Source organism: Helicoverpa armigera, chromosome 3, assembly GCF_030705265.1.
Source record: "Helicoverpa armigera isolate CAAS_96S chromosome 3, ASM3070526v1, whole genome shotgun sequence".
In the NCBI taxonomy this organism is placed as follows: domain Eukaryota; kingdom Metazoa; phylum Arthropoda; class Insecta; order Lepidoptera; family Noctuidae; genus Helicoverpa; species Helicoverpa armigera.
The window spans coordinates 5,767,034-5,791,195 of NC_087122.1; the positions used below are offsets into that span (position 1 = coordinate 5,767,034).

A 24,162-nucleotide genomic window follows, 5' to 3' on the forward strand; every position below is an offset into this window, starting at 1 on the left:
ATAATCACTTTTACTTATCGAACAAGATTTTACATAATTAGGTGAGTGTTATACCTATGTCCTAAGTGATGATGACAAATGACAATAGATCACACGATACGTAGATTCTATTTTAAAAATATCATGAACTATTTTCAGCAGATATCAAAAAAGTTAGGGTTACCTAAACTTAGTAGACTCGGCCACAAACTTCGTGTGTGTTATTGTTTGGGGATTATCGGTTAAAACAAGGTTTACTCTAATATATAATTTGTCATGAACAAAATAAAAATAAACAAAACCTGATAATTATCGAAAATGCCGCATTGTTTGAACTTTTGGCTTTCTCTGGATTTTAGCACAAATTTCGTTGTTTGCGTAAACCACTGGCGGAATAAAAACCACATCATCCATAACAATTAACAATAAATTAAATACCAAAATCACAGGAACATGTTGCGAAACATTTCATTGTTTTAATTCACATGTGAATAAAACTTTGTTTCGGTATTTGTTGGAAGTTCGCTGTAATGTCGATCAATTAGCGGAGGTCGGCGGGCCACCGCACGCTTGCCGTTTTTAACAACGCAATACAACGTGCTATTTGGATATATTGCTTAATTTCATTACTTCTATGAATTTAACATGAAGCGGTTTGGGTGCGAGCCGTGAATTTATGATTCGTATCTGAATCAATTTGCCATTCAAACCGATATATTGAACGATAAGCTTCTGGTGAATTTAATTGCTGTTGCCAGAATTATTGAATTACATGATGTATTGTTGGAACGCATGAAATCGGAAATACCGATCGAGAATTATTATGAAAATCACTCTCATTTCCTGAAATACACGTTTCCTATTTTTAAAGGTGAACTTTATGGGCAAAAAATGTAAATCTGCAGGTTATTTTTCACGTTTGAAATCTCAACTTGTTTGCTTTGAAAACATTCAGCGATACATATGACTTGCAAATGAGTTGCTTGCTGCATTTTTTGGTCCCGTGCATTTTATACGTTGTATACAAACATTTTGAAAATGCTTTCAGGTCAACCCTTTAATGTTGCTGAAAATTCAAACTGGATAATTATGGGCTTCTCGGTATTCATTTAATTCTAACGTAGTGAATATGAGGTCAATAAATAAAAGACATAGGTTAAGGCTCTTATAAGCGCATTTTGGGAAAATCTTAGGTGAAACGGAAAATCCCATTTCTTTTCAGAACTGGATCTGGATTTTTTCAATTTCAATGTTCGTCTCACCCTTATCCCCATAATTTCCCATAAGCGAGTACATCGTTTATATTCAAAGTAAGCAGGTATTTTAATTCTACGCCATTCGTACCCTTTTCAAAATGGCAGCGAGCTCAGTGTCACTTTTGCGTGATTTCGCTAAAGGTATTATCGAGAAAATTGGAATGCTAAAAACTCTATTTTGGGACCATTTAATTTTATATAAACGGAGTGAAAATGTTACGTGCAGCGAATCACAGATATGATATTTAATATAATTTTTGGCATCGGGAATACCTGCGCAGCGAAATATTTATTTGAATAAGACCGCATTTTGGAAATTCGCAACTCAGCTAGTTTTAGCTGACCTATTAAATTTTGACCATTGCGGTATATTAAATTATTTGCAATGGAAGTATTAGGTAACTGCATATTCAATGTTATTTGTAACAGCTGAATCATATTTAGAGTTAATATGAAGGGCTAGTTTATCACGCGTGAATCCTGCAATAATAAAACGTTGCATGATTGCACATTAGAACAATTCGACGAACAATAAAACGCGTACATGAATAATAAAAAATACTGTTGCAATTCACGAAAACGCCAACTGTGGCATGTATTGCGCATTTTAATTTAGCATATTCGCGAAATAAGACATTGTTCGTCGGATGAATGGAAGAATAGAGGCAAGCGTTGAGCGGTGGTACACGCTGAACAAATGTACGCAAGCCAGTAATAATACACAGTTCATGGTTATGTGTGCCCCCTGGTTGTTTGTGTACAGGCAAGCGAGTTACGCTCATAACATCGCCATTCGCCATAACTTCACGCAAATTGTTATATGGAATTTGTGACGCGAAAATTGTAATGCAAACATGGTGTGCTAACTTCTATGGAAAGTTAAACAAGGACGTATAATAGAGTAATAGCACTAATAAAACATTATACTGCTTGCATTATGTTACTTATTTCAGTAGGTATTATAAAAAGCTCCTAAAGTGCTAATATACCGAGTTATTTCTATCTATCCATCAATCATTTTGCCTTAAGATCGTTCAGTAAGATCCCGCACAGTAACTATGTGCTAACGCTACCGAGAAATATATTTTACACTCGTAAATCTGACAAGTAGTAGCGCTTTTCGTAAACATTTATATTACGCGAGCACTATCATTCATACCTCTTTCATAAATCGGTATAGTACACTCCTTTGATACGCCTATAAAAAGTTGTATACAAAAAAGTTTCGAAGAAAATTTATGGTAGATACGCTCATATTTATAATACTATCAGCCTATTCTTATCTGGGAACATGTTTGAGTTATTATTCTTTAGATGTTTCAACCCTATTCATTGTCGAGTTCACGATAAAAAGAACCTGACGCTTGAACGACAACATAATTTTCTACTTTCATATACTTGATGACTGGTTTCGTTCGACGAATATTGGTACAAGTATAAAAGTGACGTATTTGAATGTTTAGAGGGAGATACCAAATACTGATACCTGTCGCAATTACGTCGCATCTGTAATTCAGATTGATACGCGTTGAGCTAATTGAGTCATGTAGTTAAGCACTAGTATATAAAGGCGTGGGTAGACAGCTAACGCCGGTAATACGGTGTACGTACGAGGGACATTACCGTTGTTACGGCCGATTTATTATGCAAATTCCGCTCAGCTGTTACCGAAACCGTCGCAGCCTGATCGGAGGGAAAACTGAAGCCAATGATCAAATAAATACCCTTAGGAGGTACCTATAGCACGCCGCGTTTCTCAAAGTACCCTCCCGATCCTGAATTATTTATTTATTTATTTATTTATTTAACAAAACTACGCTCATATACTTGTTAGTGTTAGTTAATAAGGAATGCTGGGAATACCAGATTAGAGCAAGTCCTGATAAGGTTAATTTAAATGGGTATTCTTGTTTTGATGCCCTTTGTTTTAGTTTGATAGTGTTAAATGTAAATGTGGTACTGTTAAGAAAACGAAGTTCCTTCGTTGAATATACGAAGCTATGTGAGATTGTGCAATCTTACTTATAGTAAGACTAATGATATGCTATTCACAAAACATATGAGCGTCGGTTTATATTCCATACTAATAATACAGATTTAAAATATGTGAATATTATAAATAATTACCTTCGCAGGATCCTGGTGGTTCCCGGTAACGTAGACGGAGGCCCGGCGCCCGAGCAGCGTTCTACTGACGATGGAACTGCTTCGCCGACCAGACATACGATCCTGGGGCACCGGCAACATTTTCACTTCCTTGTACTCACTCACACACAAACTATGCCGTATATACCATCATATACTCCAATTAGCTCTCAGTAACACTCTTGATTAAATACACACTCATTTCTACACTCGCTTAATAAATTTTGCTTCCCTAATTACACAGCTTTCATTTTATAATCAATTTTACTCGAACATTACACTTTAGCACTTAATTAAATGACTTTAAATATTTTTTTTAATATAGGCACTATCATTTTTCACATCTGCTACTCTTTTTAATAATTATTTTAATTTAAAATGTTACGACAATATCTCGTTCATCTGAAACAAAATACAAATATATTTATTTAACCATTTAGTGTCGAGACAGAAAAAATGTGTGACAAGGGTCATCATAAGCGAACGCCTTTCTCGCGTCCGCCAGTCAGAGGCAATATGATATGGGTTCTTTTTCAAAATGGCAACATTGAATGGCCGTCAGATATCTGGGCAAAACATTGTCCGTTTCACCACCATACATTTACACAAAACAACATGAAGTTACGGAAACGTGTGCACATTGTCTAATTTGTATGTTTGAATTGAACGTGGATAGAAACATGTAACATGTAACACAATGTAAGTAATTTTGATGCAATCTCGTTTACTACATTTTTGAAAAGAAAAACTATACAGTTTTACTTCCACTAAATGCCAATGTTTTCATATTTTCAGACTTTATTTGCACAGAACCCAGCAAAAAACATTTCATTAGCATTTATAACTAAAAATATCAGTGATATATCACGCAACACCCACAGTGTATTTTTAGAAACGGAATAGAAGAAATAGACTTTATTCTTAGAAAGATCGATAAGTATCTCCTCGAAAAAAGAAAAAAGTTGCAGACTTAGCCACGGTTCAGAAACTATTTATTGGCTACATTTTGTTGGCGATTCTAAGTCGTACAATACGTTGGTAGTGTCGCTTTAATAATAAAATACGCTATATTTCATTACGTTAAGCTTAGGATTCAGCTCGTGTGCACTGAGCAGTAAACATTTTTACTCAATCTTTTTAAATCCCAAACGAAAGGAAAACGGTACACATAAAATCGAGTGCTAGAAATTGAATCACACTCAAGAGATACATTTAAAGAAGTTGTGGGGAACTTCATTATTTTTGCGTTTGAAACTTAGTTGTGATACGATTTGTTTATTAGACCTTCGAATATCAGTTTATATCGAAAATCTTTGCCGATGTTTTTCAGACAAAAAAAAATATCTTTGGAATAAAATGTATCGTAGGTGTGTACAGATCGTAAATATGGCTGAAAACCCATCCAGGCAAAGAATTAATTTAAAATTTTCAAAATCCGAACGAACATAAATAGCTAAGAAATCCCTTCACGCGTCATAAGGCGCACGTTAAGTGCTGATCAGATATAAATAAACGGGCACTTAGCGAGCGAAATATTTTCCCTTTACGTAAAAGAGGCGAAGTTTTTCTTTGGTTTTTCTAGGATTTGTGAGGCCGTAAATGGGCTTGGAAGTTTCCGTGCATGTGCTCATTTGGTGTGGTTTTCGGGGCCTCCTACCGCAACGTAATGCAAAACTGCCCACGCAACGGATCAAGCGAAATTGGACGACCGCGCTGTTTTCTGCCTCTTTAGGAGATACGGGGCTTTGCGGAAGGGTATACGTAAGTATGTTGCCTAAAACAAATATGTTTTGTTTCCTGTTTACATATAACTATATATCTAAAACTCTCTGAAGCGGTAAGAAACCGTGCGTTTCACAACACAGAACGGGGAGTTTTATTTTAAAAATATTTCCTCATTTAATTACGCTAATAAAACAAGCTCAAAACATTTATTTAAATCAACAAGTTCCCACTGATTACACCCGCAATCCATAAACAAAGCTAGAATCACACGGTTCATTAGCACTTAAACTGGCCCAGCTTTGCATATTTAATCACTCAACTGGCTCGCCTATTCAGAAAATAATATAAAAGAAAGAGAATACCGCCAGAAGCAGGTACACTCGTTAACCCCGCCGTGGCGGGCACGGACAGTCGTGAATTAAACACGCGCAAATACGTGACGACAGCCTCTCAGCGCAGAAAAGATGAAGCGTCGGGTTAAATTGGTGCCTTGCAGCTTTGTACTAGAAACTAGAGACCCTTTTGTCTGTGAATTTTTTATTAGTTGTTTCTTTGAAGCAGTCTTTAGAACGAACTTTCGGAGCTATGTCCTCCGAAACTCTGAAACTCTGCATAGTGTTCAAATAGGTAGCTGGCTATATTCACACAAAGGTAAATAGGTACAAACTTTTTCAGGGAGAATAAGTTTTTTCATTCATATATTACCTACAGCGATTTTGTTTTCCAACTTTGATTATTGAAGCAGACATTAGAATTGTTCGAAGTCTTCAGCGCGGAATTGATTGTCAACCGGAGACCGCTGCAATTAATGAATGGGGAGTGATTATGCTGTAATCAACGCTACGGCTATTCGAACAGTTCCGAACCACAATGTGATTTCGCACTGTGTCTGGTTGCTATATTCTGGAACGGGGCTTAGAATGTAGGTACTAATACCGATAAAATAAGGAGTTGAAAACGGAAACTAATATTGTCTGGCTTAATTAAAAGAGACACTCCACAGCTGCCCCGTGAAAGATTTAGAGATAATTGTAAATGCAAATGTCGTGGATCCACGACTATCCTGGTGACCTAATTCGTTGAGGTAACTTTTTTTAGTCACTGAGATTGTGAACAGATAAAAATTATCACTAAGTCCTTTCATCACTAGATTGGTCTCTTTGTAATAACCTTCTTAGAATATTGTGAAGGGAATTTCGAAAGAATAATATGTCAAATTGATCGATGTTCTCGGCGTAATATTTCCAGGAGTCCAGACAGATAAATGAGACATTGCCTCGTAAAAAAAGATTGAACGCTGATTTGAGCCAACAGATTCTAGATGAATGAAAATTTCAGGAAATCAAAGGATATATTTCACGGCTTTACTGCTTTTACATACTGATACAACAGAGTTTGGATTGTTTTAAAACAATAACAGGAATCTCCCAATCCGATCTCATGCATCAATAAAACCGGCCAAGTGCGAGTCGGACTCGCGCACCGAGGGTTCCGTACAAATCCTGTATAGATAAAAAGCGAGTCTCACGCCAACCGTTCAGTTTAGAACAATCATAGTTATGGTAATTTCGTGAGAGTCAAAGTAGTTAATATTTTTTATTTTATAATATAACTAAAATAATAGGCCAGTACCTTGTAAAAGTTATTTTATTAAAGGTATTTATATACAACATTTTATAGTCATCTTTCAGAAATTTTATTGAAAATAACTAATTATGTCTTAAAGGTCATTGGGCATATCTGACCCGCTTTGTAAAAAGTGGCGGACATGAATCAAAGTAGTTTTAAACTGTGGAGAATGGTATGACGTTTCTTTGAATATAAATATTTTATTAAAATTCCACGGAGACGAATGTCCAGGATTGTTTGAAAAATATAAAAGCAGTTTCAGAGGATTGTACAGGTTGCAATGCTAGTTTTTATTGTTAAAGACTTTTCGTAAAGAAGGAAGATGCCAATTCGGATGACCAGGATCTGATGCGGATCTGGAAACCCTGAGAAATCGAGGGCAACTCTTGAATATTGTAGGCACGCATCGAGTCATAACCAGACATGTGAGTGTATTTTTGAGGGTACTGGTAAACAGTGAAGGTTTGGAGCTGATTTGATTATGGAGACTACAGAGAGTCGAGGGAACTCCTGAACGGTATGTTACAACTACCACGTGCTTGGGCTTATTTTATTCGTATTGGCGAAGACTTTCCACATAGATAGGTTTGACTGCCATTGTGGGATCGATAGCAAAGATCAGATATAGTTATGGGAACTCCTTTACAATTTATAACGTAACCTTGTGTTGGAGCTTATTTTAGGTGATGAGAATTCACTACTAACTTGGGTTAAAGCAGCCATTGCAGGAATGGGATCTTTTATTTTTGAGGGATTAATCACCTAACGAGCCCCAGTTTCAGGTTTTTTTCGAAACCGCCTGACGACTTGTAGCTGTCGAATTGTAACAACGACTTCTAGAGAGTAGGATTCGGCTCTGCTGGCTTTACGTTTCTAGAGCCTTGACAAAAGTGTAATTCTGTCCCTTTCTTGGTTTTATAAAATCGGCTTTATTTTATTTTGTAGCATTTTGCACACAAATCTAACTTCAAACATTATAAAAAAGCAACAAGAAAACAAAAGCAAGAAATAAATTAAAAAGATGTTAGGTGCATCGGTCTAGAAGTCGGTGTCTAGAGGATGCATCTACATTTATTTAATAACCGAGATCTAGACCGATGCATATAAACAGTTTTCTTGTTGTTTTTAGAAGTGTGAAGTGAAAAGTTCTCGTCAATACGAATAATATAAGCCCAAACACGACGTAACTAAAACATACCGTTAGGAAGTTCTCTCGACTTTCTCACGTCTCCATCATCAAGTAAGCTCTAAACCTTCACTGTTTGATAGAATCACCAGACATACATCTGAGAATCAAGTTTTAATCCTATGCATGCCTACAATTTCTGATAGTTGCCCTCGATTTCTCAGGATTTCCATCATCAGACCCTGACCTGATGACAATGGAAATAAACGGTGAGTATACTCTTTCGTAGTGAAAAAGTATACTCACCGTTTTTTAAAGAAATTATTTCTTAAATCCGTCAAACGTGGTCGTTTAAATTCCCCAATGAAATGAGGAAAATATTTGATGTTTACACCTGATTTGCTCTAGATTCCCATGGTTCAGAAAATCAGAGCCTTTATCATTATACTGTGCTATATTTCGTTCGTATCCGCGGTTATATTGGTTTCCATACTAAGGTGCCCAGTGACCTTTGAATGGTTTAAAATTTTTCACAGTTTAGAGGCAATTATATTTAAGAAGTGTTTGATATGAATTTCACTTTTTATTCAAAACTTTAATATCTCTACGCGTTGATGTGAAAAAGGGTAGGTAGTAAGTTTATAATAATTAATAAAATATTTTATGTCATGTAAGCAAAAATAATATTTTTATATTTTATGTAACTTCAAATTTATCATTTTCGCAAGTTTTCCTTTATCTGTACTACATAACGTTGCTTCGTGCCGAATTTCAAGATTCTGAGTTCACGGGAAGTACCTTGTAGGTTTTGATTCCCTGGCGTGTGACGGAAATTCGTCTAAGGTTTCGGTAAATCTGCTGTATCTTTTGATCGCTTTAACTTAGAAGTTTGATTTTTTCACTGCTTAAAGGGACAATAGACCTAGGTATTTGATATAAATTTCAATTTGGTACCTTTATTCGTTCGTGAGAAATAAGGTAGTAAGTTTCATTTTATTAAAATATTTTTATTATATTATATAACCTAAAAAATGTGATTTTCGCAATTTTTCCTATGTTTGCATTATATAGCAATGCTTCATGCCAAATTTCAAGATTCTGAGTTTACGGGAAGTACCCTGTAGGTTTTGATTCCTTTGCGAGTGTCGAAAATTTGTTGAAAATATCGACATAATCGGTTGTATCTTTTGATTGGCTTGGCTTAGAAGTTTGATATTTTCACAGCTTAAAGGGACAATAGACCTGAGTATTCCATGTGAATTTCAGCTAGATACGTCCACGCGTTCTTAAGATAAAGGGTCTTGACAGACAGACAGACAGACAGACAGACGGACAACAAAGTGATCCTATAAGGGTTCCGTTTTTTCCTTTCGAGGTACGGAACCCTAAAAAATGCAATTCTGTTAAAAGCTTGCCAGTTATTGAAATACATTCGAAACCGTTTTAGAACATCGAACAATTTGCTTCCTTTTTCAAATTCAAATTGCGGAATATGGTCAAGCGACCGTTAGTAAACGGTTGTCAAGTCCAAGTCTCGGGCAGTGAGCCTGTTAAATGAAGATGGACAGGACACTAATAACTTTACCCTAGGGAGCCCCTCTTAGCTTAGGGCAAGATGGCGGTTAGTCCATGCAAATGAGTGTTATGACGCACACATACCGTGACGGGGAATGTACACCTTCATTACTCTGTGTAGAAAAATAAAGGTCCTCTATAGTCGAAGTTAAATAATGCTTAGTCCCTGAGTTATAACTAAGTTTGCATAATTAACTATTCTATGTTAAAAGTTCATTTTTCTGCCTGTTGTGGCAGAGGCGTAACTAACTCTTCATACTTTCCCTGGAAGTAATTTGCTTTGTTGACTGTTTGTATTAATTTTATGTTGCCAACACTAGCGGTGAGCGAAGTCACCGTTGTGTGCGTGTAATTAAAATTTTCCACATACCAGTTTAATAGGGTACCCACACATTGAACACAGTTTAGATGTGGTGGACAAGTATGCTATTATGAAGGCATTATTCAAATAGGTCGATGTGTATGCTCCCTGCAATTCCCAGTAGTCCGAATAAGTGTTTTTTTCCAGACAAAAGCTAAATTATTATTCATTTACAGTAACTAATCGCCGTCCCATCCAAATAGAGGAACAACTCAGTAATATTTACTCTTTTCTATTACTCGAACATTATGCGCAATAAACTTCTACCGTAAATAAAAACAATAGCAGATATGAAAGATACGAATGATAAATATAACATTTAATTTTCACCGCGCCAGTCGTGTGTGCGAAGTGGGTCAAACAATAGCACCCCTTGAATATTGCCAAGCTCACCAGACAGATAGATAACGCCACACTTTAATCCACTTGAGCTTATTGAATTATCTACACTATCATCGTCTTATATTCTTTGGGAATTCGAATTAAAATGCGAAGATGACGCTTTTATACCCATAAACTCTGCGCCTTAGCTCAAGAGCTAAAACATCCATTTAAGAGAAGATTTGTCTGAGATAAAATGTCATTAAAATAAGCCTTAGTAAGCTCCATTCAATCCATCTCTTAGATATCGCTTGGAATGGTGAAACCTGCCTTTGCGTAGATTGATTCATTACGGACAGATTCGCTGCTCATTGAGGCGACGCATAATAGATAGGCGTAACTCGAGTACTTATACAAAGGTTATACGTGCGGCGTTTAATTGTGGCACATTATGACAGAATAAATGCCCTTTAAAGGTTGATCAACATCCGCGTAAGTGGGTACTAATATTACATCCCGTTTCCCCGGATTTTGGACTCGTTCGTCGCTTGAAGAGCTTTACAAAGTAGAGCGATATTTCAGTGGTTCGCTCATCAATCTTACATCTCGTCTCATAATGCATGTAGGCCCTACGTATGTGTCACCTTCCACTAAATCTGTCAATCGATCAAATAAATACACACTTATTTTATTTCGGCCTGACGTTACTGAGGCTTGGAAACGGGTTCAATTGATTGGACAATTGGCAATCGGATTAAGTGACCGAAGCGAGTGGCAGCATTTAATGACATCTACATGCAGTTAAGCTTTTGATATAGTTTCAGTATTTTCAAGGGAGATTTTTATTTTTGAAACTTAGCATAAACTAATATAAGAATATCGTCAATCAGCATTGGCCATATAAACATGCTGGTAAGTTCAACAGATGTAAATATATTGACTTATTTCAGAGTCCGTGTTAATTTGTACGTTGAGTAGGAACTTCACTCGCAGTATAATTATGTACCTACATTCGGTGACATACATAGAACAAAATTAAAGTCTCAACTTAAAACTTAATTTAACACGACCACGACCAAATCTCATCGTGACGTCAGAGTACATAATTAGCGAAGTACCAACATAACATACGGCGAAGTTCCGACAAAGTTCGCAAAGATTTCTGCCACTATTATTCTGGAAAGCGAGCTCCTTAGCATATTTAACGTATTATGGGTTTAATGAGCAATGATGGCGGTTGTTCGTGCTCCCGACACAAGTCGGCTCAGCTGTTAATTTTCCGCCAGTTGTTAGTTAACGAGACGAGCACTGAACCCCAGTACTTTGCGCGTGGTGAAGGATTTACGGGATTTGAAATAATGTGCGGTGAGACTGAGAATAGTGCGCAGTCTATTTATGCCTAAGAGGGTTCCATGATACTAGGCAAGTTTGCATTCCTTTCATTAAAATAGCGACGCAAGTTATTCAGAAATATTATAATTATTGTGCATAGAGCATAAGGAAAATCATACTGGTTTATGTTAGAGTTACCTAAGTTCTGATAAGAGTTATCAAATTGTTAATATTAATTTACTGTTTGATAACACTTCAGTGATAAGACCCAAATACATTTTGGCATAAGTGCAGCTGAGAGTTAGGTACCGCGATGGCTTCCACTTCATTAATTTTTTTAAACGGTTTTTGCACTTTAGAGTAATTTAAAAAAGGAACGAAGTCCTAAAACAAAAGAAACCTGTCATAGAATTTCGTTTATTCAATTTTATCCGTATGAACCTACAGAAAAGAGAATTTCAGCCATCAAATAAAAACTAAAGGCACCAGGCAAACTTTCGTTCACAATAGTTTACCGATGTTGACTTTAAAAATATAAAATGGAACTGGTTTATTAGTTTACAAAACTATTCGGTTTCCAGAGAGCTACGGAACACAATTACATTTTAAAATTTTCCCTTAGTTTTTCAGTAACTGCGGTCGCTCGTAAATTTTAAGTCAGCAAATACACTTTTATGCTCTTGTCAGTAAATTGACATTTAAGTTTTAAAAAAGTATTTCAACGGTACTTATTCTATTTTCATTGCTGGGAAATAGAATGAGATTCTTGGTTTATATAATTTTAAATCATAATGATGCAACGAGGTTCATGCGTTTCATGTGGTTTTTCTGCTGCTGTAGCGGTTTAAGAGTACGACATATTGTGATGTTTACTTTTTAATACATACATATCGTTACATTAGGTATATTGATAAAAATTTTTGAAGAAGCATAACTTTGCTATTGCTGCAATGATGTTTTCTCGCCTTCAACGTCTCTATGTCTGTAGGTATCTATCTATTGTATTGTAAGTCATTATTCCTTTAACTCTTTCTGAGTACCTAGCTACAGTTGCATTATTTTGCTTAATAAATGGCCTCTTCTATCAGTGATCAATTATCGCCAGTAAAAGTTATTTAGTTAATATTTTTTTATCTACTTTGAAGGTCATAATACAATAGTCTTCTACATTTAAATAAATAAAACCATTAGGTAAAACAAACTTTTATTAAAAAGTATCTCGTATTAAATAACGTTAGCAACACATACATTTTCTATAAAAGGATTGGAAACAAAGAGTAAATCCTCTGAATAGCGGCGCCGGAGTTCACAAACTCCCTTAACCTAACATTAGTAGATTAACGCTCCCCCTAAACTTTCGCCTTGATTAAAACCACAAGACATCGTGACGTGAATTATAAAACGGTAGGTATAATTTATTTTCTTTGTTAATCTGTTTGGGAGAGAAAATCTTCTTTTTTATGTAAGGAAATAATGATGGATACACCTATGTACAGTCGAATGAGAAAATCCTCAAACCACAATCTTGAAATGCATTAAAGCTTCTTAATACTAAAACACTGTAAACAAAAAATCCAAAATATTATCCGCATCAAACCTCTAGATGAAAATGTTTCTGTATAACGTTTCTATAACTAGCTGAAATTTCACAGGTGTACCAAAACTAGCAACTACTAAACTAGGTACCAATCTATATTCAGAATTATCTCATCGAAAGCTACTGAGTTACCGAGTGCCACCGGCTACGTTTCATTGTGATAAACAAGTTTACGCAAACAAAGTCACAGATAACAGCTTGTTAACAATAATAAGATTAGCCTATTCTTGACGCAATCCAGTCACGGGAGATGTTAAACTTCTCATAACAATCACACAGGAATGATTCATGCGATATTAAAGCAAGGAGTTTGGCAACCATTCAATTTATCATACAATATAGTACACTAGTTTGTGTTTTGTTTCATGTAAAACAGCTTATCTGATTGACTGGAGATTTCATAGAAGTTTTATTGTTTGGCCAGTGGGATACCCGGCCAAGTTTTGAAGTGAGATATCCACTTTTTGGAGTGGTCTCGTCTTTGCACGAAATAGTAAAAGTTTTAAATGGGGTACAAAATCAATGATCATACTCACGTAATGCATTCTAAAATAAACCGTAACCAGATTCAATTAGGTACGAATGAGTATCCTTTAAAGTTTAAGATTAATCCTGAAATTGTAAACAAGAAGTCATAATGCAGGATAAGTATGTGAACTCATTCACTCATCCAGCGTCAAGTAAATAGGTAGGTACTCACATTTTACCTTAGTAATTTTAATTACTAATATTAAAATTGCTCGCTCACGTTTCCAAATAAAGTAATTTATTTATGGTTTTAATTTATGGATATTTATTTAAGCCTTAATTATCAGTGAATACAATCAGTGCATGTTCGTAATTAGAAAGGCATGCAAATTGCTACACGCTTTATTATTATTATTTATTTATTTATTGCTTAAAAGGTACATTTTACATTATAGAAAATATAAAATGTCCAACAAAACTGTATACACAGTTTATCTGTTGGATCAGATTTCTTAACTATTGACTTACTATTATAGGTTCTATTAAGTTGAGTTTACAATAATAATAAAATTAATATATTAATATATATTAGTATTATATTATATATGTATTAATATTATATATGTAATATTAGTATTATATATGTTAAGTTATCTAAGTAGTATTAGGAGGTTAATATTAAGTACGTAAGTATGAAAATCAAAGATTAGATAGATATAATCGGAGTATAGATATAGCATAAGTAAGAAAAGTAGTCGGTAGTTAGGTAGTAGTAGAAGTTAGTAGGATAGTAATACAATAAAAAGTTAAGGCAGTGTACTGAGTAGGTGTTTTTTTAGTTTTATCTTAAATCTATTTTTCCTATTTTCGTTTCTGATGTCGTCTGGTAAGCTATTGAGTACGTATGGGACACGCTTTTCTAGCGTTCGGTCCCCATAAACATTATTAACTCTGGGTACTACATATTTACCAGACGACATCGTTCGGGTGTTATAACTATTACTAACATTAGTCAACAATGAATTACGCTCTCGATTACCATGGCTATTAGTTGCGAGTAAGTACTTATGTTTTATGCTGACCGGTAATACTTTGCAAATTTTGTATAGTTTATAATAGTCTGTTTTATGTTTATTTTTAGTTTTTTTATCCACTAATAGTTTTAAGAACCTAATTTGTATATTTTCTAATTTTTCTATGTGAGATTTGAATGTAAGTCCATAGCAATCAAGAGCGTAATCAATTATTGATTCTACCATACATGAATATAATATTTTTAAGGTACTAGTAGGAACTCGATAACTTAGGTGATAAAATTTACTTAGTACAGTTTTAAGTTTATTGCACAAGAAATCTATATGTTCTTTCCATGAGAAATGCTCGTCGACTTTAACTCCTAAGTAAGTTACACAACTTACTCTCTGGATAGGTTTGCAGCCACAATTGACAAGGCCACCATGAATGCAACCAAATGTATGAGTGTATAGTGGTAGAGGATTATCCTTTAGTGGTAAGTAAGGTGAATGAATAATGATGTATTGTGTTTTATCCGTATTTAATACTATGCCGTTATCATGGGACCATTTAACTACGGCATCCACGTCTTGCTGCACCAGACGACACGTTTCAGCGAGGTCCGTACCGGCCCGCATGGCGCAGAGGTCGTCCGCGAACATATGCGCCGAGCAGTGTTGTAGCACATTGCACAGACTATTAACATGCATTAAATAGCATACGGGACCACTTCCTGAGCCCTGCGGTACCCCGCAACGGACCATTTTTTCATCGCTCAACGTGTCGCCTATCTTGACTCGGTAAGAGCGTGATGTGAGGTAGTCTCTGAACCATTCCTTCAGAGGCTTCTCCACACCACACTCTTCTAAAGATGTTATTAAAGTGTCTGTTTCTAAGGTGTCAAAGGCTTTTTTGTAATCAAAAAATGTATGAATGTTTATGTGAATTGCTCTATATAAACATTTTAAAATACTCGTATATTTATAGTTTGTTTATTAATATGATCTACAATACCTATGACTATGCTAATATGATAAAAGGATTTTTTTGAAGGCACCGAAACTACAGAAACGATTTGAAAAATTCATCCACTGTTGTGGAGCTAAATTAACCCAATTGGCAGAGACTATATTTTATCCGGGTACAGGCAATAGTTCCCACGGGACAAGAATGATACCAGGGGAAAACAATATGTACTTAGTAGGTAGTAGTATGTATATTGGGAGTTGATAAATTGATCAGAATTCCAGTAGATATAATTTGCAGAAATGTTGCTAATCCGTCGACTGCCAGTCCGATTAGTATACCTACATACAATCTGGAGCTTATAAAGATGATCTTGAACGTAAACAAACAGAATGCCAACAGTTCTATCGCAGTCTATTATGTAGAAGATGACTCAAAGATAGTCTATAACTAGTAGCGTATGTTATAATGTACTGGCTAAACGTACTGTTTCGTAGGAATGGTCAAGATTCCTTTGTTTGCGTGTTACTATTTAGAAAGATACTTGAGCTAAAATTCCGAAATAAAAGAAGCGTATGTAGGTGAACCAATTACTGGCATACTAATCTGGAGGATAGACACAAATTACTGTTACTGTTACAGCCTTTTTATCGTCCCAATGCTGGGCACAGGCCTCCTCTCACACGGAGAAGGACACAAATTAATGGGTAAAATTATTGACAACAATAGAATTAGTCGTTTATGAAAAATTGATGACCTCCTAAATACAAATGGATTACTACCCTACATCGTGCTATTGAAATGCATTCACCAGATTAATGACAAAACAGCCAACCTAATTTCGGCTTTTCAGTTTTGCCGCGAGCTAATGCCGGACATATGACAGTAAGCTCATTTTGCCCTTTTCGTGGCATGCAAACGCAATGATGAATGCTAAGTAATTGATACTGGCATTCGATTTTAATATTCATTGGAACTATCGTTGGACATTCGATACATCGTTTTTTTTTGGAACTGCATACCATACAGTTCCTATACATCACTTTTGAATTAAGAAATAACAGGCTAGATTTTTTTCTTTGTAAGTAGGTGGCTGTCCTAGTACGTACCTTCTTACCTTATTTACCTAGTAGTTCCTTTTCTGATAGAATTTCCATATTCTGTGAAACTGCGGTCAATCATCACCCTCCTGGCATAAATCCAATTTGTTTGGGGGTCAGCGCAGCATTTTTTACTGCCATTTATCTCCTTCACCCATCATCTTTGTATCTACTAGGTAAGTATTTCTTTCCTAGTCATGCCCATTTCACGCAATCCTGTCCTTAATTCTCATGCTTACATTATTGCAAATTCATCCTTTGCTTAGCCTTTTCCAACTATGTTGGGGTTGTCTAAATGGATGCAATTGTGTACTTTACATAGAGCGTTTGCCTATCTGGCCTCCCCAAAGCAGCTACCCGGGCAACCCAATATTCCTTGGTAAGACTGGTCGTCAAACTTTCTGGCTTCTGAATACCCGTAACGACTGCCAAAGATGTTCATACCTACAGTTTATCGTGTCATTACGAAATTCCCAAGTTTCCAGTGTCATTTCAGGGCTGATTTAAAGCCAATATGGTTGGAAACTCGTTCGGTTCAGTGTTCGCTTGAAACCGCGCGTTGTATGTTTGATGAGCGTTTGATGCGGTGTTCCTATAAATGTTTGATTTAAAACACGCTACGGCGCCTCTTTATGCGCCCCGTCACGCATACAGGTCGTTCTACTCAGCCACAAGTTTTGTGCATGCTGAGTGCTGACATTTCAGTTTATTGAGGAAGAATATTGAATATTGAACACCTAATGAAAATACCCACAAAAAACTACTATGAGCTAAAGTGTATGAGTAATGAAACTAATGCTTAGTGTGATTAGACGTCTCTAGGAACTGTGCTAGTCAGAGTTTTCCTAACAAACGACAATTGTATATGTAATATATGTTAGACTCACCATGTTGTCCGTAACATTGTTTTTAATATTTATTGAAAGCTATTCTGGAAAGTCTGACATCTAATAATATTCATCAAAAAGCATGAATATTGTCTATTCTCTCTATTATTAATAAGAGAAAGGGAGGGCCAAAACGATGTTAACAAAACTTAAACTTAAATTAAAATCTGCATCAAATTCATTATAACTTTTGAATAATTGGTTAGATTTGCACTAATTACCGTACTGTGTTGGAGAACTGGAGCACCCCGCTATTAGCCCAGGTGGAGGCACCCGACTGTCCTGATATCGCTTATCCGTCTTTTACGACGCTCATGAGATGCAATGGGGCAGATGCTGAGCTGATCCGACTATCGATGAAATTATTAGATATGGCTCGTTAACTAAATGATAAACTGAGAATATCTGCTGATTGTCCGCCAAAACGGTAAGGGGAGTAATGCACACATCCGATAAGGTAGCCCGAGTCCACATAAGGAAAAATCTTGGGATAATAATTATATACTAGCTTCCACAAAGCGGTTCGCCCGTGTCCCAAGGGAACCACTATGCACACTGGATTTGGGATTGGCCTGTAATGGCCGTCCGCGATAAATGAATGAGCTATCCAACACTGAAGCGCACAACAAACAAATTATCTCTTCAGTTTTATAATGTGACTAATTTTATTTGTATACAGCTTTTTCGATAAACTTCCCTACCGTATGTTTTTTCCTATAAATGTTTATTTTTGACTACGCCAAGCTTCCCACGCAGCTGTGTGCTCTGCCTCGCTGGTGCGCTTACATCGCTTTATTTTCTGCAGCGCTGCGACAGTTACTGAACAAACGACATACAAAAGAGTTTCTATTGTTACCTCGATATTAAACGGTATTCGTTGATTGTTAATTAATTGCTTGTTCTCGTGTGTGCAGTGAGGTGCAAAGATTTAATTGTTCTTGATGATACATTCTGAACTCCCTTTACTTTTATTCAGTGTTGCGAGCGGGACAATTAACCTCGAACGAATGCATTTCATTTCTCTGAAATTCTAGTTATTAAAAATTGAATTTACTTAATGACTTAAACTAAGATGTCGTCTTTAATAAGTTCTAAGTTATATGACCTCAAACATAAGTATGCTCTACTAGTTTCCAAGTTACAGTAGCCATAAATTAAAATTAAAACAGTTCAAACTTCGTACGAGCTCATAAGTGGCTCTACTTGAAACTTTAATTTTAAGTTCTTATGCTAGTAATTCAATTAGTGTTTGACTTGATTCTTAGTAACAATGCTACGTTATTTAAGCTAAGTTAATTTAATAAGCCAATGAAAGACTTGATAGTAAAACTTTATAATCTTTGTTTTTTAATAATTGACACAAAAAAATCAAGTTATATTTTGGACTTGGAATTTACCGATTTATTTACCTAACCGTATCGTTTAACGCAACATTTCCCCATCCATAACCCCTTCGATTTAACCGAGGCGTCGGCTTATCAATGAACCGTCTTAGAAAGGTTTAACGTTAACGTCCACGGTCGTCTTATCGGACGAAAGTATCGATGACGCTTCGCAGTGGCGTATCGCGTCCACGCCGAACTAATATCCCGGATAACGGTCATCCGTACGATATTTTGGGCTTATAGCAACCTGTTATCAATATGAAATGAGCTCCGTCCTGCTAATAATGGATCTGTTTGGTAATATTGCACGTATTTTCTATCGGATGTCAGTGATTGCATGCTCAACCGAACTTGTGATAATTCGTGAGCCGTGGGCGTATTTTGGCCGGTATTCGACGATAAACCTTATGATTTGATGACGTCTAGGCTTATATTCGATTTATGTATGACTATTCAGTTTTTATTACTCACACAAACATGACTATAGAATCTTCGGAGATGCGTATTTACAGTATATACATGGCTAGTACGCAAGCGTGTGAAACTAGTCGCGAATAGATTGGAATTCACTTTTTATACAAAGTCTTCCGATGTATACAGTAGCAGTACGCAAATACTCGCATATATTTTGTAGTGGCCAAAGTAACTTGCTTTGTTCCATAATATACAGTGCTAGTCCGCATGCAAACTAATCGTGTATACACTGGAATAGGCGCGAAAAACTTTACGATTTCAATCTGCAGTTGCATGCTGCCATTTTGATTAAAACACGACCTAGCATTTAATGTTAATTTAAATATTAATCATGCTCGTAAATTCAATTTCTTTTAGTATATTTTTTAAACAAGTTGATTTTTTTATGGGAAATATAAGTGCAGCCACAAAATTATTTATTGAACATATGATTAAGCTTCTAATTTTACAACATTACTTATACATTGTCATCTAATTTACTAACTGGGCCTCGTTTTTAGTATATTGCCATTTATAACCTTCAATTAAAAAACATTGTATTAAAAATTGAAGTTAGTGACGAAAACGAATCGCTGCAAAACCGACTCCACGTAGTCTTGTCTGCTCTACCCCTAGAGTGCAATTCAAAACCGCGTAGGCGCGGAGGGGCGAGGCGGCCTGCGAGCTGAGGCGCAGGTAGTTTTAACGCTCGCCGCCGCGGCTGAGGCTGACCGGCTGAGCCGGTCAGCAAGCCGAAGCTTCGGTGGTGAGCGTGAAAACATCTGCGACGATAAGCTCGCAGGGGACCGCCGGAGCCCGCAGCACCGGAGCCTTGACAGAAGCGATGCTTGCTGCATGTTGCTTGCTTACATTTTAAACGTACTGAGTTAAAAAATTAGAAGCTAATTAAATATATTTTATGGTGTCATTTAATAGTATTTTAGAAGTTTACTGTTAGAATGCATGCTACAAATTTAGATGCTAAAAAATAACCATCATGCTGAGTTGTATTTAGAGTGGTTTACTTAGAAGATACTACTGGCTAAGATAGTATTATTTAGATGCTCGTTAATTGTGGCTGACTTAGTAATTTAGAAGGCAACATAAATTTTTGGGGGCGAATAATGATATTAAAAAGAAGCCTGTTTAATTAGCACCCATTTTTAATCAACAAACTCAGATTCAAAAGCCTTTTTTATTTAATGCTTTACCTAATATTAATTTTGAATAGTTAAATTTGACCGTGTATAAATTGGAATGATGCATGTGCACGTCTAAGCTACGAATTATACTCGAGCAGTACGCAAAATTCGTGTATACTTTGAAATCACAAATTAAAAAACAGCATTACAAAATATCAGCGAGCAGTTTCCTATGGATGCGTTTTGGCTATGTACACTCTGTAAATACGCTTCGGAGATATAGCTCCTAGAATGTCAAAACAGTTATTTGTTGTGAGTTCAGTACTAGTTCTAACATCACTAATGACGATAAAAAAATATTACTCAAAAGTCTTTCTAAAACTGCAATGACTTAAAAAATAATCAAAACAAAGTTTCCCAAAACGATATTTCTAAAAGTTGCGCCGAACTTAGATTACTGTATGAGCCCATATTTTACTTTATTTGTTCAATACAAGCGGCAAAAGTGGTGATTCCATAAAAACGTTTCGGGTCCAAAAAAGATAAAACTCACGCGGAAGTTTTTCAATCTTTGTGAACTGTTCCAATTTCTATAGATACAGCCAAATGTCTACCTATTTTTATAAAGGTTTTCATTTTGAAACTAGTTTTTTTTTCACTATTTTGGTAACTGAAAAAAATGCGAACAAAAAATGGGGTTATTATGTACTTTAATTTGGCTATCGAAATTCGAGATCGGAATCTTTTTTATTTGATTTTTATTTATTTGTATCAGGCATCAGTGCATTTTGGGTACGAATCCTTATATGGTGTAAATTAGTTCACGAAAATACTTGATCAGGTAATTTAAATAGGTAGGTATCCTTAATTAAATTGAGTATCTCAAGAGGTAACCCCTGAAATAGTTGTGATAGTTTCATGCAGATCCAATTGGCGGTATTCCAATACGATTTCTTGCATATTTCATCCACCATAATCTCCTTTTCGGAAACATTAAAAGGAAACTTTATTTTTTAAATAGTATTTATGAACCTACTTTATTAGGTACCCAGATTTAAAAAAGTTTTCGCTAAATTCTGCTTCATGCTGGTCATTACCAAAATTAGATACATTTTGGGAAGAACAAAGAATTTTTAAGCCCGCACAAAATCGCTGTAAGTCACGTATAACGTTTTCTATTGAATATTCATAAACTTCAAAGTTTTAAGGCCAAAAGAAACTTGTGAGAACGATACTTTCCCAGATTTTCAAGAACTGAAACCATTAAAAGCCGGAGCAATATCGTTACTTCGTGTATACTTTTTCCTACAAATTCACCTTTACTTATCTCCTTCAAACAAGTCGCTTCAAGGCGCTGCTACGAATTTGTATTACAAAAATTGGGTTGGAAAAAGGAAAATTCTTCTATTTTCTTTCATAAATCTCTGTACATAAAATCCGTTTAAGAGTTGCAAGTCATAAGCCTGACATCTGCTAAGCCAAAACGTAACAAATGACGCAGACTGTGCAAACTGTCTTTCGGGACCACCATTTCGCACAGAGTGCATAAATTTTGCACCACGTAAAATGTTAGATATAAAAATATTGAAGGGTAAACAGAGAAAAGTGTGCAATCCAATCTCCTGTCGACAGCGGATCGATTTATTTTACACGACTTTATGCTTCTAGACATACGACGGTCTTAGCAAGGATCTGCCGTCATAAAATGTGACACAATAAAGTATAAAGTTTCTTGTCTATTCTCACACAACCCGGCACCGAGATAAAAATAGATTTATGATTAATTTAACTCTAACATTTCTGTGTTACACCCCCGCGGGGTTTGTCGCTGCAAGACTAAAGTATTAACGTCCAAACTGTCAGTCGTGACACCTTCCGTTTTTATCAAACTGCTGCAGGCATATTTTGGCTCTATATTGTAATCCCGGCTGGAACTATACTGCCACTCAGCAACTTGACATGTGACTTTTATTGCTGGTTTATAAAAGGCATTTTGTTGCCCCTAACTTATGTCACTTTTTATTATTTATTTTTTATTAGGTGAATACAATACTAATACGTAATTTGATTTGATTAAGCTTAAAATGTCAAAAATCTATAGTAAAACAAGAAATGTTAACATAGATATATCAAAAGACAAAAGATGTGTTCAGAGACGAAACATTGCGAGGAGCTTTGATGACTCTCGCTAAATGTAATCCCAAAATTCCCACTTACTCGCGACCAAATAATCAGTGGCATTATGGGCCCGACACGGTCTGACGGCGAACGCCTCCTAATGTCGGCTGAGACCGACGGCTTAACGTTGTACGACCGATCATTAATCTAGTTTAAAGTACGACGCTTGACAGAACCACTAAATGTGGCCGTCTTGGTCACTAACATAACAGAACGACGCGACTCTTTCTCATTGTATAGACTATTTATGTTAAGATTACAATTTGAATATTTTTATAGGCACAAACGTATATATGCCACATTTCATGTTCACATAAATCCAAGCTGCATATATTTCGCACATATCGCTATAAAAACATGTGACAGAAAATCTACAAGGGCTAATGATAATAATAAGCGTGCAGAGTAGTCCCAATAGGTTTCTCGAATAAAAACTAGGAATAACTGCGCTAGAAAGTTACCAATCAAAAAGTTCTCGTATCAGTGCATGTCCCCAGACTCTGTGACTACAAATCTCGTTTAGTCTTTCCAACTTCATTCGTCGGCAAAGCGGTCCCTTGCTTTGGCGAGTGCAAGTTAGACGCTACTTTCCTTTTGTCTTTTATACTTTGCTGCAATTAAATTTAAAGTTCCATAGGGATAGACGGTATTTATGTTTTGTAAGAGCAGAGAGAGAGAAGAGCTGTTCGAGCCATTTATAATCTGGGTCCAAAAGTTTCTCTCAGAGAGAAATTCAAAGAAATAAATATTCTGACTGTTGCCTCTCAATACATTTTTGAAAATTTAATGTACGTTCATAAAAACATATCAGACTTTGTTCAAATGTCTGATGTTCATAGCATAAATACTAGGAATAAACATAATCTTGCTGTACATGCTACTCGCCTCCACAGAGTAAGCAACTCGTTCATGGGTCAATGTATACGCTTTTACAATAAACTTCTCAAAGCGGTTCGTGATTTGCCTATCAAGAAATTTAAAAATCATATAAAATCCAAACTTTTGAAAAAAGGATATTACAAAATATCTGATTATTTAAATGATAAAAAAACCGGCCAAGTGCGAGTCGGACTCGTGCACGAAGGGTTCCGTAAATTACAGTTAAATCAACCTATCTCAAAAACTATAAGAGATACTTTGATCAAACCAAAAATCGTTGAAAGAGTTAATTAGCATGCATCACCTCTATTTTTTAGAATTTTATACCCCGTAGTTATAAAATAGAGGGGACATACTTTTACGACTTTGAGAGCTGATATCTCAAAAACCGTTCACTTTAAGAAAAATGTTTTTTAGAAAACTTTATATCATTTTAAAAGACCTTTCCATTGATACCCCACACGGGTATGTACATCGAAAAAAAAAATTTCATCCCTCAGTTACATGTATGGGGGGCCCCACCCCCAATTCTTTTTTTTACTATTTAGTGTCATATTTTTGTAGCGGTTCATACAACACATATTCCCATCAAATTTCATCACTGTAGTACTTATAGTTTCCGAGTAAATCGGCTGTGACAGACG

The 24,162-nt window shown here is 35.8% G+C and overlaps 2 protein-coding genes across 2 annotated transcripts in view; one reads left to right on the forward strand and one right to left on the reverse strand.

Annotated features, from left to right (window-relative positions):
* The window catches only part of LOC110380488 (cullin-associated NEDD8-dissociated protein 1), a 574,273-nt gene that overhangs the window by 155,476 nt on the left and 394,635 nt on the right, over positions 1 to 24,162 (forward strand). The gene's annotated exons all lie outside the window — the stretch shown is intronic.
* The window catches only part of LOC110380494 (uncharacterized), a 110,290-nt gene that overhangs the window by 71,952 nt on the left and 14,176 nt on the right, over positions 1 to 24,162 (reverse strand). The window contains exon 2 of the mRNA XM_049836326.2: positions 3,363 to 3,782. Within this exon, the coding sequence (XP_049692283.1) occupies positions 3,363 to 3,482 (120 nt within the window). The 5' untranslated portion in view covers positions 3,483 to 3,782. The remainder of the gene's footprint in view (positions 1 to 3,362; positions 3,783 to 24,162) is intronic.